At 40.6% G+C, this 15654-nt stretch overlaps 1 protein-coding gene and 1 long non-coding RNA gene across 15 annotated transcripts in view; one reads left to right on the top strand and one right to left on the bottom strand.

The window, feature by feature from the left end:
- Nucleotides 1-201, bottom strand: part of TPK1 (thiamin pyrophosphokinase 1) — a 321922-nt gene extending 321721 nt beyond the window's left edge. For 2 of the 14 annotated variants that reach the window (XR_011094032.1, XM_068674848.1), the window contains exon 1: nt 5-197. Coding sequence is in view for 9 of the 14 variants with exons in the window: in XM_068674848.1 (XP_068530949.1) it covers nt 5-47 (43 nt within the window). In the remaining 5 variants the exon portion in view is untranslated. Of the gene's footprint in view, nt 1-4 lie in introns of all 14 variants that reach the window. The other 12 variants (XM_068674849.1, XM_068674861.1, XM_068674859.1 and 9 more) reach the window with 11 other exon arrangements.
- Nucleotides 202-203: 2 nt separating this feature from the next.
- Nucleotides 204-1600, top strand: LOC137852777 (uncharacterized). The gene is made up of 2 exons (XR_011094034.1): nt 204-767; nt 1199-1600. It is a non-coding gene; the product is annotated as an uncharacterized lncRNA (long non-coding RNA).
- The last annotated feature ends 14054 nt before the right edge of the window (nt 1601-15654 follow it).

Genomic DNA, 15654 nt, shown 5'->3' with positions numbered 1-15654 from the left:
GTACCGGCGGGCAGGAGGCAGTCCAGCGGCGTGAACACACGCTCCATGGCCCCACTCCGAGGCTCGGGGAGCGGCTTCCCCCGCGGACACGGCCGGGGCGGGGAGGCCCTCAGCCGCCATCTGCCGCCCGGCGGTTGGTTCGGCGCCGGGAAGGCGGGGAGGGGCGGGCAGCGGCCGCCATTGGGGCCTCTGGGTGCTGTGGGGTTTGTGGGGTCTGTGGGCAGACGGGGGTTGCTCGGTGATGCTCCCTTGCTGCCCCCCGAGACGCTTCCAGCAGCTGGAAAACCCCGTCCTGACCGCCTCCAGGAGAGAGAAAGAGCGGCCCCGACACGAGGGGCTGTGCGGCGTTGGGCTTTTTGCCCCCCCCTTTTTTTTTTGTAAATGCAGCTGCAGAGACTTCCTTTTTATTAAGCTTTATCTAGTACAGAGAGGGGTTGCACAGGGCAGAGAGTGATGGGTGCCGTCATTTGAAAGAAAACATTTGCAGTCGCTGCTAAAAGTGTTCTGGTTTCAGATCCCGTAATGAATAGTTCAGTCAAAAGAACAGTCCTTAATACGTTTCAGCCCGGTAGAGTAAACTGTGGAAACTGAAAAAAAAATAAAATTGCAGCTCTGAACCTCAGCTGCAGCAAGAGCTCAGCATTGTGTGTGCAACCCATATGCTGCTGCCAGCCGGCTTCTGCATCAGGAATCTAGGAGAGCATCGCTTTGGAGGCTTGCAGGCTGGCTGCAATAATAATAATATGGCTTTATTGCTGTTGTTTCAGGTACTAGCTTCGCCCTCTTCTCCCTGCACAAAGCCTGAACAGTGAAAATAGCACAGAGTGTATTTGTTTTCTGTATTTATCTTTTGTTCCTAGTTCCCAAGCCCTTAGCAGAATAGTGTGACATTTACAGTCACAGCTTAAGTGTGAATTTAAATTATTTTGTTGTAATATAGTCACAAAACTTGTTATAGAGATAATTTCTAGCTGCTTACAGACTTTTAACTAGAAAATATATCATCTTCAGGCCTAAGCTACATAACGCTCATTAAATTTAAGCTTGTGCAAGGAGCGTGAAGGTCCCAATTTGAGGCCCCCAGAATGTGACTAATGTGTTTCCACCTTCCAGAATAGTGTTCGATTTTCCTGGTATCCCTGCCTTGATTTCCACCAGGGACTGTTATCTTTAACAAACACCATTTCTCATGGTACAGGGCATCGAGATCATCTTCCACCCCCTCTTTGCTGTCTCTGAGCTCCTCCCCAGGTTCCTGGGCTGGCAGCCCCGGCTTTCATCTCAAACTGCAGCTGCTTCACCATTTCAGGGGAATTATGCTGGGCCCTGCAGCAGAGGGCAGCAAAGGAGCATAGCCCATGGCTCCCGGCTGGCAGCGATGGTTTCCTGTCCTGCAGTTCACCGCTTTGTTTTCGCCTCCCCATGAAACAGCATTCGAGTAACCGAGAGGTTCTGCTGTGGCCATTGTCCTGAGTCCCTCACAGGAGCCACCAGGTCGCTTTCTCCATCGTGCCCTCCATTTGAGGCTCTTGGTGGGTAGGATAAGACAGGAAGATGAAGGCTGGTTTGAGAGATGTCTGGAAAAAGGCAGCACACAGTTGAGGTTTCCAGTCTAACGGGAGGAGTGTGTGACCAGCATGTCATCCCCCTACACAGTCCACACTGTTAGTCTGAGATTCGCAGCCAAATCAACAGAATTGCAGTGACTTCAGTGTTTGGGTAGTGCTGGGCCACAGTTATGCTACGTGATAGGTGCATCTTTGGTCTGAACAGTGCAAGCACTAAGCCTTTGCTTTGGCTCTTTCAAATAAGCTGGCCTCCACCTATGAGAGATTACAAGCAATTTTAGACCACAAATATCGTAAACAATTCAGAAGTTTTGGAAACATTCATGTCTTGGCAATGAAAGAAACGAGAAGTTACTGGGAAACACAAGGAAAAGATAAAAGGATATCAACGTTATCACTGCTTACACTACAGAATTTGAAAATATTTTACTTTTGTCTCATGAAAGTTTTCTTCCCCCCACACTGAGAACTTGTATTTCAGAGGATATTAAACAGAACTTTGACATCATCTCAGCGTCTTTCTTTAAACAGGTTAAGAACAATCAGCATAAGGAAGAAGAAGCTTGCTCTCTCTCTTTCCCTGTAAGCTAGCCATGTGAGGACCACCATGCAGATAGCCCATGCTCTCACCCTCTTAATTAACTGTCTCATTTTCTGCTCATTTTTTCATCCTTAAATTTTGCCAAGTGTTTTCCCACCACTAGATAAAATTATGAAACCTTCTCCAATATAACTTATTTTTCTATTTTCTGTCTTTCTGTATTTTTTTTTAATTTGTTCTGTTTTGTTATTTGTTTCTGATATAAGTAGTTTCTGAGAAGTGGCTGTGGCTTCTTATGCGTGAGGACAGCTGTACTTGCTTAGAGTGAAGGTCCATAAGGTCCATCCTAGTCAGGGCTCCATTTCTGGTAGCGTTCAGTTGCAAGACTTCTTTCTCATGTTCTCCTTTGCGCTCTTTCAACATTTTTTTAAATGGAAATTTTAGCAATTTCCATCTCTCTGCTCTCTTCATATCTGATGAGATTCTTTTTCTGCTCTATCAGGCCTAGGTGTTCCAGGCAATCCTTTGCCCGCCACTGCAAAAAAAAAAGTAATCGCACCTCTCTGTGCTAATCACAGTAATGCATGATTCATAACAACAATGGCATTACAAGGAGAAATCAGTCTTGAGAGAGCAGGCTGGAAGTGGGATCCTTGAAATCCTTTCAAAATGTTCAACAGTCTGTAAGGCAAGGCAAAATGCCTGCCTACTGTGCAAGTAGGCAAGGGGCAAACATGTCAGATGCTCGTCCCTCTTCTTGATAACTCTGGCTTTCTTTCAGTGCCCTTTCTTTAAGGTATGAATCTCTCATCCACAGTACAAAGCTCTTTTTAAGAGTCAACTGTACAGAAATAGCTTCTGTCGGTGCTGAATTGCACAGATCTCTAAGGCAGAACCTGACCACTATTTAATACTTTTCAGCAGAGCCTAACAATCATATAAAGTGTAGGAAGTTTCAAATAAGCAAAATGAGTAGCTCCACCCATCCTGGCATTTTCTTTTGCAGAAAATCCCTCAAGAACAGCAAACCATCAGGAGGCTGATTTACATTGTTGAAAAATACACTTTCATCTGTCTGTTGCACTTTTACTCTGTAATGCGGTATCAGTTTAATTTTCCTGAGAGGGGCTACTGTTTAATGAACTAGCATTGGTTTTTGCTGTTGTGCATGGGAAATTCCCTGGTAAAAATAAATAAAAAAAAAAAATTACACCAGTTTTTCCAGGTAGCATATAAGATTCAGCAATATTTCTTTCCTCTTTTCTATCTGTATCTCAAAATAGATAAAAAATAAAAATCCTACTCCCCTGTTCTATTCCTTTCTTTGTATCTTTGTGTATGCCTACTTTACTTTGCAATGTTTGCAGAAGAATATACGGATAGACTATGCAAGAACAACAACCCAGAAGTACTGATCTTGTGCTTTTGATTACTGCTGTCTCCTCTGATTACTTTAAGGGATGGCAAGTGACCTCAACCCTAAGTGCAAAAATAAACAGGCAAGCAGATGAAGTTCCTGAGTGATAGATGAGGCTGTTTGACAGAGGAAGTTTCTGAATGATTGGCAGGAAAGGTTGAGGAAGTTTTCAGACCTTTTAAACCTCCTTTAGTAACTAGCCAGCCAGTCAGGGCTCTCACCTGATATATTTTCTCGTATTTTTGTACTGACTGAATGATTGCTCCCTATATTGAGAAACTGCAGTTTATATATGTATTTTTATATGTTTTATTTATATATGTGGTATTGTTTTTATATATACACAAAATGTGTAAATATATATGTATACATTATTCTTATCAGGCTCTGGATAGCTTCATCTTCTTTAGTAAAATTATTCAGAGAAGCAGTAGGTTGGCCAGCTTTTATAAAGCACGGTTATGACATGTCTAGCACTGCACTTCAGCATGACTAAAACTGCTCAAATGGGAAGAGTTGAAGGGCGTGTAGGAGGGCGGTAGCTTTTATTTACTCAGAACATCTCCTGAGACTTAGCAAGGAAAGTAGAGTATTCAACATTAATTGCAGGGGGATTTAAATGGGATATATACAACAGAGCTAAAGCCTACAAGGTTTGCCGTGCTTCTTCAGAATGATCATTCTCTTTATATCCCAGTTCTGATATATGGCCCAGGCTAACTTACAGTAGCATTAATTGCTTTCTGAATTTTCTTTCCTCCTTTCAAGGAGCCCAATCTAGTGTTGAGGCTGAAAGCTCTAGAGGTATTAAAGGACTTTGTTCAATAAAATGAGAGAATCTATCTCCAGCATTAATGACATAAAGCCCCTCCCCATACCAAAGTCATATTGGTCTGATAATGCCAGACATCACAATTTAATGCTCTGGTTTTTGTCCCTTAATGCTCTGTTTTTTGTTCCTTCCCTTCAGCCATCCTTTGCTAGTAGGAATCATATCTCTATGCTTAGCATGAAAGTACTTTGGGCACTGTTCAAAAACAATGGCCGATTTCACTAACTGGTAACTGATATCAGCAGCCTTTGCATTTGAAAGTATGTGGAATCAAAACTACCTTCATAAGTTTCTCTTGGTGATGTATGAAAAGAGCTACTTGTAAGTAGGAAGAATTTATGTTGGTGTTCCTCCTGCTATTCCATTTTTATTGCTAACCTGGAATAATTTGTACAAGGTTGGCAATCAGGATTTGTGCAATGTGTAAACATTAGGAATCTTTTCTCCTTCCTTCCACAGCTTAACTTTAGATTAAAATTAACCAAAGGTAAAACTAGCAGGCTGGGACGGTTTATTCTGGTACCCATCCCAGTATTTATGCAGAATAATAAGGCTGAGGGTGTTTAGCTAGCTCAGCTATCTGATTGTCTGAACATCCCTAAGTGCTTTATAATTCAAAAAATGCAGGCATCAGTAGATAAATGGGATGCTTTATTATAGACATTATATTCTTGCAATTCTCCTGTGCCAACAATTTAAGTCCCTACAACCTGCTTAAAACTCAAACACCAGTTTGAATGGTACGATCACTGAGGAGAAAAACAGAAAGAAAAAAAAAAAGATATGCAGAGTCACCAACATATATGGACAGACCAAATCTAACACATACACTCTTTGAGTCTGGCTACTGGAACAATTATTAGGGCCAATGACACTTTTTTTTTTTTTTTTTTCCAAGTCCTTAAGAGATGAGAATACAGTAAATATATATGTGTGTATATATAAAGTGCAGTCTGTTTCTGTGAGATGCAGAGCAGGCTGGAGATCAACCTTATGGATTATTTTAGGTCGTACAGTAAAGCAGAGGAAAATCGTGGTATCATAATTACGTGACTCACCAGGCAGAACACTGAGAACAGTAGACCTGAGTTTTAATCCATGTGCTACTACAGAGACTTGTAGACAGAATTAAACCACATGGATCCATATCCTGAAATTTATATACTGGCTTAGGAACTAACACAACTTTGATAGATCTTTTTTTTAGCATACTACGCCTTTGTTTCTCATCTGTATAGTGGCATCAGTGAAGTATACCAAATCAACATGAGATCAACAGATAAATAAATACAAGTTAATCTATGTTACTAGTGAACAGATAAAATGGTTTTTGTTTTTCAATCAGTTTTGTAAAAGTTGAGGAGAATATTCATTAAGAACATGAGCAATGTTCTGTCAGATGGAAGGTAAACTTTGGAAAAATAATTGTGTATTGAAGTGATAACTTCTAGAAATAAGGAATTCTCATCACATCAGCTGCTATCAAGTCACTGTGGACAGCAGTAAGCAGGAATTGTGCAATCTGATAGATAAGGGTATATACTTGACTTCTTGGAGTCTGGAGGCTCCACAGTTTGCTGAGCTATTAGGCAAGCTGGTTGAGCAACCCCACCAGGAGTTTCTGAGAGGCCTTCAATGCCATGTCCTGTGGCGGTGTCACACTGATGGCTAGCTAGACTCCACTATACTGCTCTCATTAAAAGAAGAGATAAAAAATGGTGAAAAAAAAAAAAAAAAAAAAAAAAAAAAGCTCATGAGTTAAGATAAAGACAATTTAATTAAAAAAAAAAAAAAAAAAGACACTATTTAATAATTATTTTCTATTTCCTATCAGTATGTGATGTTCAGCCACATCTTGGGAAGGAGGGCCTAAATGTGCATAGTGGTTGTTCAGGAGGACGGATGTTTTCATAACAAGAGGCCCCCTCTTGTTCCCATTCCTCTCCCCCTTACCCTTCCCCTTCTTCTTCCCCACCTTTTATTGCTGAGTGTGACACCACATGGCATGGAACATCCCTTGGGGTGGTTTAGGTCAGCTGCCCTGGTGATGTCCCCTGCCCACCTCTTGCCCACCCCCAGCCTGCTGTCCTTTAGGGGTGGTTAGAGGTCCTGATGCTGTGCCAGTACCACTCAGCAAACAGACAGAACATCAATGTGATATCAGGGCTGTGCTAGCTACAAGTGCAGAGCACAGCATGATACTGGCTGCTGTGGGGAAAGTCAGCTCCACCCCAGCCAGACCCAGTACATGTTCTGACAGCACAATGAGACTTAAAAAATAAGACCAATCCAGAGAAATGCAGCACTGTTTTCTGCTGGGAGGGAATCTATTGTTTTCTCTGGCACGTACAGCAACTCTTGCTCTAAAGTAATTTGTCTTCTCAGAGTAGGAGAGTCAATGTGGAGAATCTTGCTGCATTTTCTTCTCAGGACCATGTCTTCAGCAAACTCTAATTTCTTATATAAGTGCATTCCACAGCATGCAAAAATGCATGTGTTTTTCATTCGCAGTATCTTTCCCCTGACTCTCGGGACCTGCACTACTCCTGCAAGCATAGCTCTCAGTAGGTGACACAATGAGGCAGCATCTAGAAAATCAATGGCATGCGTTTGGACCTGATGTGAGAACAAATGGGATGGCATGGGGTGATGGAGTGTGATGAATACTTTCCTGCTTCTCTGGCCCAGGGGAAGTGCAACTGCATTCAGAGTAAGAGAAAATACATTGCAATAGTTTCTCATGATGGTCTGTTTGATTCTCATCCCTCTCCCAAGGAAGGAAGTGGTCTTCTGAAGATGCAGAGAGGAAACCTTTACCTGCAGGGAGGTCAGCATGAACCTAAAGCTGTGAAGATCAGAAGGTGAATAAGAACAGGGCTAGTTCCTCACAAATCATTCCTGTTGTTTCTGTCTTGGCTGAGCTAAGTTTGGCCAAGGCCCATGAAGTGTTGTCTGTGGTGATGACTGCCAAGATGATGAAAAGTGGGGTCACTGATGGCTGACATTTACTGTTGTGTTTACCTCTCCGAGCCACTGCTTTAAGCCATCAAAACAAGGGAAAAAATGTCCTGCAAGGACAGAGTCCTTTCAGTCCCTGGAGTCCTGCAAGGAGCTAAGTTGGTCAGGGAGAACATCATTGTGAGGGGGAAGCACTCTGAGGGATCTCCAGCATGGAAATGACGGAAGGCTCCCAGCTGCTTCAGTGGCTTTGTTAGGTTCCATAAAAGTGGTGGCAATGCTATGATGAGCTGTTTAAAAGGCAGTAATAGACAAAAGATGATGGCTGCTATTCCATCTCATTAGTCTGAGCAAAGCTGCCTAAGCCTGCCCTCGACTGAAATGCTAAAGCTGTTATGACTTGCCTGCTAATTCTGTCTTATGGTCCCAGGGAGAGAGAGAAGAACGCCCTGCTGGGGAGGGGGCAGCCCTCAGACACATCTGCTGGAGTTGTTACGTGAGGAAAACAAGCTTCTCGCACTTGCACAACCTTTTTCAGCAAGTGCATGCAAAGGCACTTGCTAGCTGGAGTGGGATGCCTGCTGTTAATGCGTCTTTAATTGAGAGGAAGAAAAATTCCTGAGAGACTCCATGGAACAATGAAACACCTACAGCGAAGAGCATCATGTACATCCTTACTCTGTGTGCACTAAATGTTATTTCTTGCATTAGGACCTGCAGATACAGGGCATACATACCAAATATGTACATAGATAAATATATTGCATCTTCTTTTAGTTTAGTTGCTTAGGTTAGCTGCAGGCTGACATATGATAGAGTTCACGTTTAAATCTTCAGAGTAAAACACTTTGAGAGCAAACCTATTAAGGTTAATAGAATGAACTTGCAATGCCCATGGTTAAGAAGGAGGGGGGAGTGAGACACTCAGTAAATTGTTCACCAAATGGCCTGTCACCTCTAGGTCTGCAGCTGAAGGCCTACCGATGGATCATTCTATTATCTTTAATGAGCTTAATTTTAAAGTGGTATGCACATCAAATTCAAAATACCAGCATCAGTTTTGTTATCTGTGGTCCTACATCTACCTTAAGTATGTTAATAAATAATATGTGCAGTCTAAGAAAAGTGCACTAGCATCACACACATTGCACTAGCTTAAAAATGTCTAAAATTAAAAAGTATTTTTGTTCATTAAGCTTCTCCATGCATAAAAAATGGTACAGTATGTACAAATGTACAAAAGTAATTTCTAGAAAATGCATGCAGAATTCAATAGGCTCACCTAGTTAGGTGGGTTTTTGTTTGTTTGTTTGTTTGTGTTTGTTTTTGGTTTGTTTTTACCTACTTCATTAGGAAACAGATAGCTATTTACTTAATACTTAAGATCATATTTTCAAAGTGCCTAAAATGCAGATTAGTCTCCTATGAGACTGTTGCTCTGGTTGATTGTGGTCATCCTTTGACACCTCTTCACCTCAGGAAATCTGCCTCCTATGTATTAAGACAGACTACCACATTCAGCTGAGCTGCCCATGCACTCAATTAAATACACAATAAATTTCTGCTCTTACAGGGCCTCTGCCTTTCCTTCCTCACTTTTTAGAAATTGTACTGATCATTTCACAGTACCTACAACAATGGCTCAGTGTCATTTCAGATGTTTTCATCGTTTGACCCTTGTTGAAGCTTACCACATGGCTTCAGTTACTCCCTCCCCACCTCTACCAATTCATGCCTAGATTTCCACTGTGGGAATCTCCCAAGTCTATCAGGGACATTGCTAAAAGGTTTCTCACCATGATATCCAAATATCAGTGAGGAAAGTTCAAACTGAGATTCAATAGATATCAGTGCAGTTGTAGGGTATAATAACAGAAGATCACTGAAGTAACATTATTATTCACAGTCCAAGGTTCTGCCTGCCAATGTAAAGGATAGACAGGAGGTTGAAAGCAAAGCTGGAAAGAGATGGATAAAGTTACTAGCAGAGCTTGAGGGAGTTCTCTCCCTCAGTATAGCTGAAATGCTAAGTGGGATGTAAACCAGGAGGGGAAACCAAGCCTAACAGCAAGTTTGGATAGCCTTGGAATGGCAGAAATACCAAAGGATGGTTAAATTTCGGTGAACTTGGTTGTAGGTTGACATTAGCACGCGTTCATTTGCAAATCAAAGTTTGTCACATCCAAAGCACTCTTTGTGGAAACATGGCATGTACTTTGACCTGGCTTATATTAGCTTATTAATTTTATGTGAGAAACTTGCTCTGTAGAGTCAGATAAATTCACAAACATAGCCAACATTTTAAAACAGTATTATGTTGATACACCAAATTCTACCTGTTTAATGAAAGTTGAGCCATGCTACCTGATACCTTTTATTTAAACTAGTGCAATATTGTATTTAGGTAATTCCTCTAGATCTACTCTGCAAAGTATTTAAGCCTTAAAAGCCTTAAAATTAATCATTTACCTGAACACCACTACCGATCAGGATCTCTATAGTTTGTATTATTCCTTTATTCTCATTTTCTTTAGTTTTAATGTTTTTCCTCCTTTCCTTTCTTTTCCTCCTTACTGCTCCCTGAGTTTTTCTTCCTTTCTATTGATTTCTAACCTTGTCTTCCCATGGGCCCTCCTACCTGAAATAATGGAGCAGAATGACTTTAACAAAGCTGATTAATGTTATTTTCTGTCTTGGCAAGAAGTAGAAAAGGGAATACTCATGCAAATATCACCTACTTAAGATGCTAAGCCAAAGAAATCTGTTTTATATTTGAAGCTATACACCACAAATAATGTTTCCCCCAAAATGGTAAACTTCTTTGGGGGAGAAGGAAATTGCTGACTTCTGAAGAAATTCTTTCCTAAGTAGCTGTTATCTGGGATACTAGTCCTGTCCAAGTTCAATATAATTTTAATACTGTTATAAAGGGTGTGGTTCCCCCCTTTCTGTCCCCTTGCACTTCGTTTCCATCATATAGTTGTACTTAGGCTTTTATTACACATTTGTTGGTTTAGGGCAAATCTATCAATAGTACAATGACCTTGGAACTGCTTTAAATAATAAGTTGAGGGGCTGTTAAAAAATTCTCACTTTGTTGCAGACTGTGAATTATGTTTTTGTTTATGCCAGCTGCATCATTAGAGAAACTGATTTCATAATGTAGGAGATTTGCATGCCCCAAATAGAGGAATTGGTTACACAAGAATATTTTATAAGGAAAAGGAGAAGGCTCTTAGGCCATTTTTAATTGGAGGTGAATTTTACTTGAACAGTGATGCCCTGAGATTTAAGACCAGAACAGCAACAAAAAATAAAAAATAAAATTGCAGTTGAGTAAAAATTAGAGAGTAAAGATCCAGTGTTGGGTTATTTACTTCATTCTGACTATGGAATATGTTTTACCACTTGTACTGTAATGTAAAATATTTACTTTGACCATTAAGGCAATGAAAGCATGGCAGATGTGAGAAAGAATTAAATACCACGAGTACAATAAATAACACATATACTACCAAAGGCAGACAACAGAGCATAATAAGTCATTACATTCTTTAGTGCCTGTGATAATTTAAAAGCATCCTGTACACAGGAATGCGAGCTTGCCATCAAAACATAATATGTTGGCTCAATAGCAAATCAAATGAAGAGAATTGTATGAAAACACTTCAGAAAGTCTCTGTCATTATTCAGAAAGGAACCTGATTTATAGAATATATGAACAAAGCACGGTGCTGTTTCTTGGTAGCTTAATGAAGGGATGCAGGACACGGACTCCTGATGGCTCTTGAACAGAAGGCCTTTATTGCCCTTTTTCACTACTACAAATACTTTCCCCGTAGCCCCACGCACTGTCCACACACCCAAATCTGTCATACAATTATTTAGAGACCCTCAGACACGTGCCTCGAGCCAGCCAGCAATTGGCTACTGCCCCAAAGCTCATCTTTAATACTGTAGCCAATTTTCTTTATCTCGACCTTGCTCAAGTTTTTGCTTCTACCACTTGTTTCCTCATTATATCTAATCCAGGGTTGTGTGAAACAGCATGGAGCCACCTGAAAATTCCTTTCCCACAGCTTTAAATGGCTTCTTAGTCTGGTTTGCAAAGTAAAAGATGCCTTGCAAGATTCCATGAAATGAATCATGAGGATGCGTGTATGTGAAAATGTGGAAAATTGAGAAAGGGGATTTGGGTATTCCTAGTAATTGCTGAATTTACAGATTGTTTTCCACCACAGTTGACAGAGAATCAGATAAATTTCTACCAGTCTCATAAGACAGGCCATGATGAAGGGAGGAAAATCTAGGCTCTCATGTTATGAGACACTGGAGAATCCACTTGGGACACCTCACTTTCTAAATTTCATAATATAGGGAGAAAGATTTTTTTTTTCTTTCTGAGTTTACAAGTCTCATCACAGAAGTTGCCTAAGTTGAGGATTTCAGCACTTCACTCAAGTAAGGGAGAATGGAGTTCAGGTTTGAAAGGCAGAGAGGCCTAGGAAATTGAAGCTTTGATGAGGAATACAGAGGAGTTGGAAAAGGCCAATTTGCCCTTGACATGGGTAGCGTCTGTCTTCCACTAATTGGAGGGCAAGCCACCAAGCTTTGTGGTGTGTCAGCTTATTAGGATCAGAACACACTTTAACTAAAAGGAATTAAAATTTCTTTAGTACTTTAACAGACAAGATATGTTGCAAGACTTGTCTTTTTACTGTAGTGTATTTGATGTGTTTGTACAGTTAAGAAGCATAACTTACAATTTTGGTACCATAAGTGCAAATGCAGCTATATTAATTCAGCAAAATATAATGCACCAAATGTAGTTTGGGGTTATTTCTTTACAGTCAAAATCTTGTTATGGGCATACTATCATTGTACTGAATACTATCTATGAATTGAACCAAGAATTCACTGTTACTCCAATTGCTGTTTTGGCAATCCAATAATCCAAAATGATCTCATTAATGCAGAAAAGCTTCATTGATAGTGAAGTTGGATTTTTTTTTAATACAAATAAATAAATAAATAAAATTCTAATACCAATCCTGCTCTCTGGTGTTATATTGACTGTTTTAGGTGTACCTCCGGGTCCTAAGGATGACCATTTCAGTCTTCCTCCAGTATATAGGGATGGGTAGAGTTAAAACACATCCTTATCATCCCGAGGTCCTTGCTCAGAGGACATTATTGGAGGGATTTTCTTTGATATTGGGTCAGTTTAGGACTATTTTTTTTTTCATAAATTTTCTCACCCCAATCTCATTCATCTTCTGTGGATCCTACTGAGAGTTTGAAAGCTGCACAACAGCCTCACCTACCCAAAGGGCTTCCGTTATGGACACATGAACTGGGGGGTCTGTCAGTCATTTGCTGTCCAAGGGATTCATTGAGCTGAAGCCCAGCCAGGTGAGGTACTGGTGAGGTGGCCAGCTGCAAGCAATAACCAAGCTACAAGCAGCTTAGGCCAAGGCAAACCCAGACAAGTCCTGAGTCTGTACTGTCAGGCTGACACAAAGCCTGCAGCCTTTATTAGCAATTGCAAAAAATCATGGTCTCTGTCCTAAAATAGCCTAAACCATTTTTACTGGGCTACAATTTATGCCATATATAAGTAATTAATGTATAAATCAGACAGCATGAAGATAAGACAGCTGTTAAAGAATGACTGTTTGGAGCTGTTCCCCAAGGTGATATCACAATGGCTGTCATTCACATTATCTCTGCAATGCAGCGAGTGTGATGCTCGTGAAGCCTGCCTCTTGTTACAATTGACTTTGATTTTTAAAACAAAGAAAATAGCTCATATTTTGCTTTTATTTCTTTTCCATTGGAAACACAGCTCCCTTCAGTAACTTCATCTGCAACTCTGTAGAGATATGGACATAGCAAATCTAACAAACTTTAAAAATGAACAGTAGTAATGAGAACTTCACTAAACAGTAAGCTTAATGAAGTAGGAAATCAGGCGTCATTAGTTTCAAGGTTCACAAGACTGGTTAATGTGTAGTGCCTCAGGCTGGATCAAAATTGCTCAGAACCTTTCCTAAATGGTTGCCCAAACTGGGATCCTCTATAGAGCTCTGGTGATGGAAGGGAGGTCATGGATGGCTGCAATGTATAAAATCTAAGGTTATTCAGAAATCCACTGGATCTGGGGAAGATTTGGGGAGCTTAAATTCTTTCATCATAATGCCAATTAAATCAGGTGGAAGAACACTCCTACCGGAAGACTTCCCTATCTTCAGAAAGTGAAGAACTCTGTCAGAATAGGGCATCAATAACTCCTGTACTAGATTACCATACAATAAAGGTGATGCTTATTTCATTAAGCTTTTTGGATAGTTAAAAAGAAACCAAACTTCCAAATGAGTCCACATAAACTGACAGAAACAGAAAGTGCAATAGTGATCAATTCAATGGGACTTCTTGAGTAATTCTTTGCAAGGAGTTCAAATTTCAGTGTGTTCACTTCCAGTCTTCCAACTGAGAGTGCCTGGATAATGTTACTTTTTCCTTTCGGGTGCCTTATGGTGAGAAGAAAATTCAGAATGCATGTAGGGCTTGTATAGTACCATCTGTCAGGTAGCTAGCAACACTGCAGGATCAGAAAATATGCCTTTGCTTGTCCAGTGGAGAGCTTCAATACAACTTCCAAGTATCAAACCTGTTAGATAAAGTGAACAGTGAAGTTAGAAAGAGAAGCAGCTAACCATAATAAACCTGATTAAACCATTTCATGCTCCAGATTATCTTTCATGCTTTAATCACTACCTTGGAAATGGGGTAAGAACAGGGGACAGATATTCCATTCACAGTCCAGGAATGGAGTGTGTTTGATTCATACAGACAAAAAGTCTGTAAAGTGCTGCGTGATTCCCATAAGTCTATAAAGATGTCTCTTGTATAGAAAGATGTCTCTTGTATAGAAAAATATCTCTTGTAGAGAAAGATGTCTCTTGTATAGAAGGATATCTCTTGTATAGAAGGATATTACTGTTTGTATTTTAAAGATACATGCACTAGCAAGCCTGATCTCACAGCTATTTGTTTTCTCAAATGACAGTAGTAGAACATTTTTCTTCCTCTCCACCCTCCATCCCATCCATTCACTTCAGATTTTTTTCACAGTCAGAAGCTATGCAACTATCTAAATCCATAAAACACCATGTGTGGCTCTTTGCCTTGGCTTTTAGCCAATATTCTGATTATTTTGGACAAAGCCATTCATACCACCATCGCTTCTGACAGAATAAATAATGATCATTGCTCATTTGTCTCCCACTACTGAAGCTGTATAAATTGGACCATGGCACCATTCAAGTTAAGACAAATTTTGGCAGTTCCTCCTTATTATTCATTTCCACAGTGACTTCTCATCAGCAAGTGGTGTCCACACAGTGATGAAAAGCGAGCCTAAATTTGTAGTTTTATTGGTGTTTACTTACGAATGCTAATGCCACTGCCAAAGGCTATTGGGAAGGTATTAATTCTCTACCCAATAACTTTTAATACCCTTTTCTATAGTGAGCAGACCTTGAACCAGATTCCAATCTCTGTGATGATTTAAAACAAGCTCAGTTTAGTCAAACCTAAATTTTCAACAGAAACCAAACAGAATTTGACCCTTTAATTAAGCCTGCAATCCAAGTTTGAATCACAAGAGGGGGTGGCTAGTGCAATAACACTGAAACTTCTTACTAGGGTTATCAGCTGGAGACCCTAGAAGGGTCTCTCCAGCTTCTTGCCTGTCCTCCAATGAATTGATGAATTGTTAAGTGCTTTAGGCAAAATGCTAACAGAAAGAAAAGTAAAGAAAAATATAGGGAGGGGAGGGGAGGGGAGGGAGGGGAGGGGAGGGGAGGGGAGGGGAGGGGAGGGGAGGGGGAGGGAAGGGAAGGGAAGGGAAGGGAAGGGAAGGGAAGGGAAGGGAAGGGAAGGGAAGGGAAGGGAAGGGAAGGGAAGGGAAGGGAAGGGAAGGGAAGGGAAGGGAAGGGAAGGGAAGGGAAGGGAAGGGAAGGGAAGGGAAGGGAAGGGAAGGGAAGGAAGGGAAGGGAAGGGAAGGGAAGGGAAGGGAAGGGTCTGTGAAAAGATTTTCTATAACTTGTTGAGAGTTTCTTGAAAAATAGAAGAAACCAAGTTTAAGCCCCTGCTCTCAGTCAAGAAGAAGGAATTTTAATACTCTTGTACACTTATAATTTGAAATAATTTCCTAGCTTCTATAAAGAGTAACCTTTAGTATGCCAATCTGTTTAGTGTAAGTAAAAAACATATGTTAACCCTCCACTTAGCCTTTGTTAATCCCTTGTGTCTGGTCTCTACGCATAACCTCTTC

The sequence above is a fragment of the Anas acuta genome, chromosome 2 (assembly GCF_963932015.1).
Source record: "Anas acuta chromosome 2, bAnaAcu1.1, whole genome shotgun sequence".
Taxonomy (NCBI): domain Eukaryota; kingdom Metazoa; phylum Chordata; class Aves; order Anseriformes; family Anatidae; genus Anas; species Anas acuta.
The sequence above is the reverse complement of the archived record's forward strand: the minus strand, read 5'-3'. Positions and strand labels throughout refer to the sequence as shown.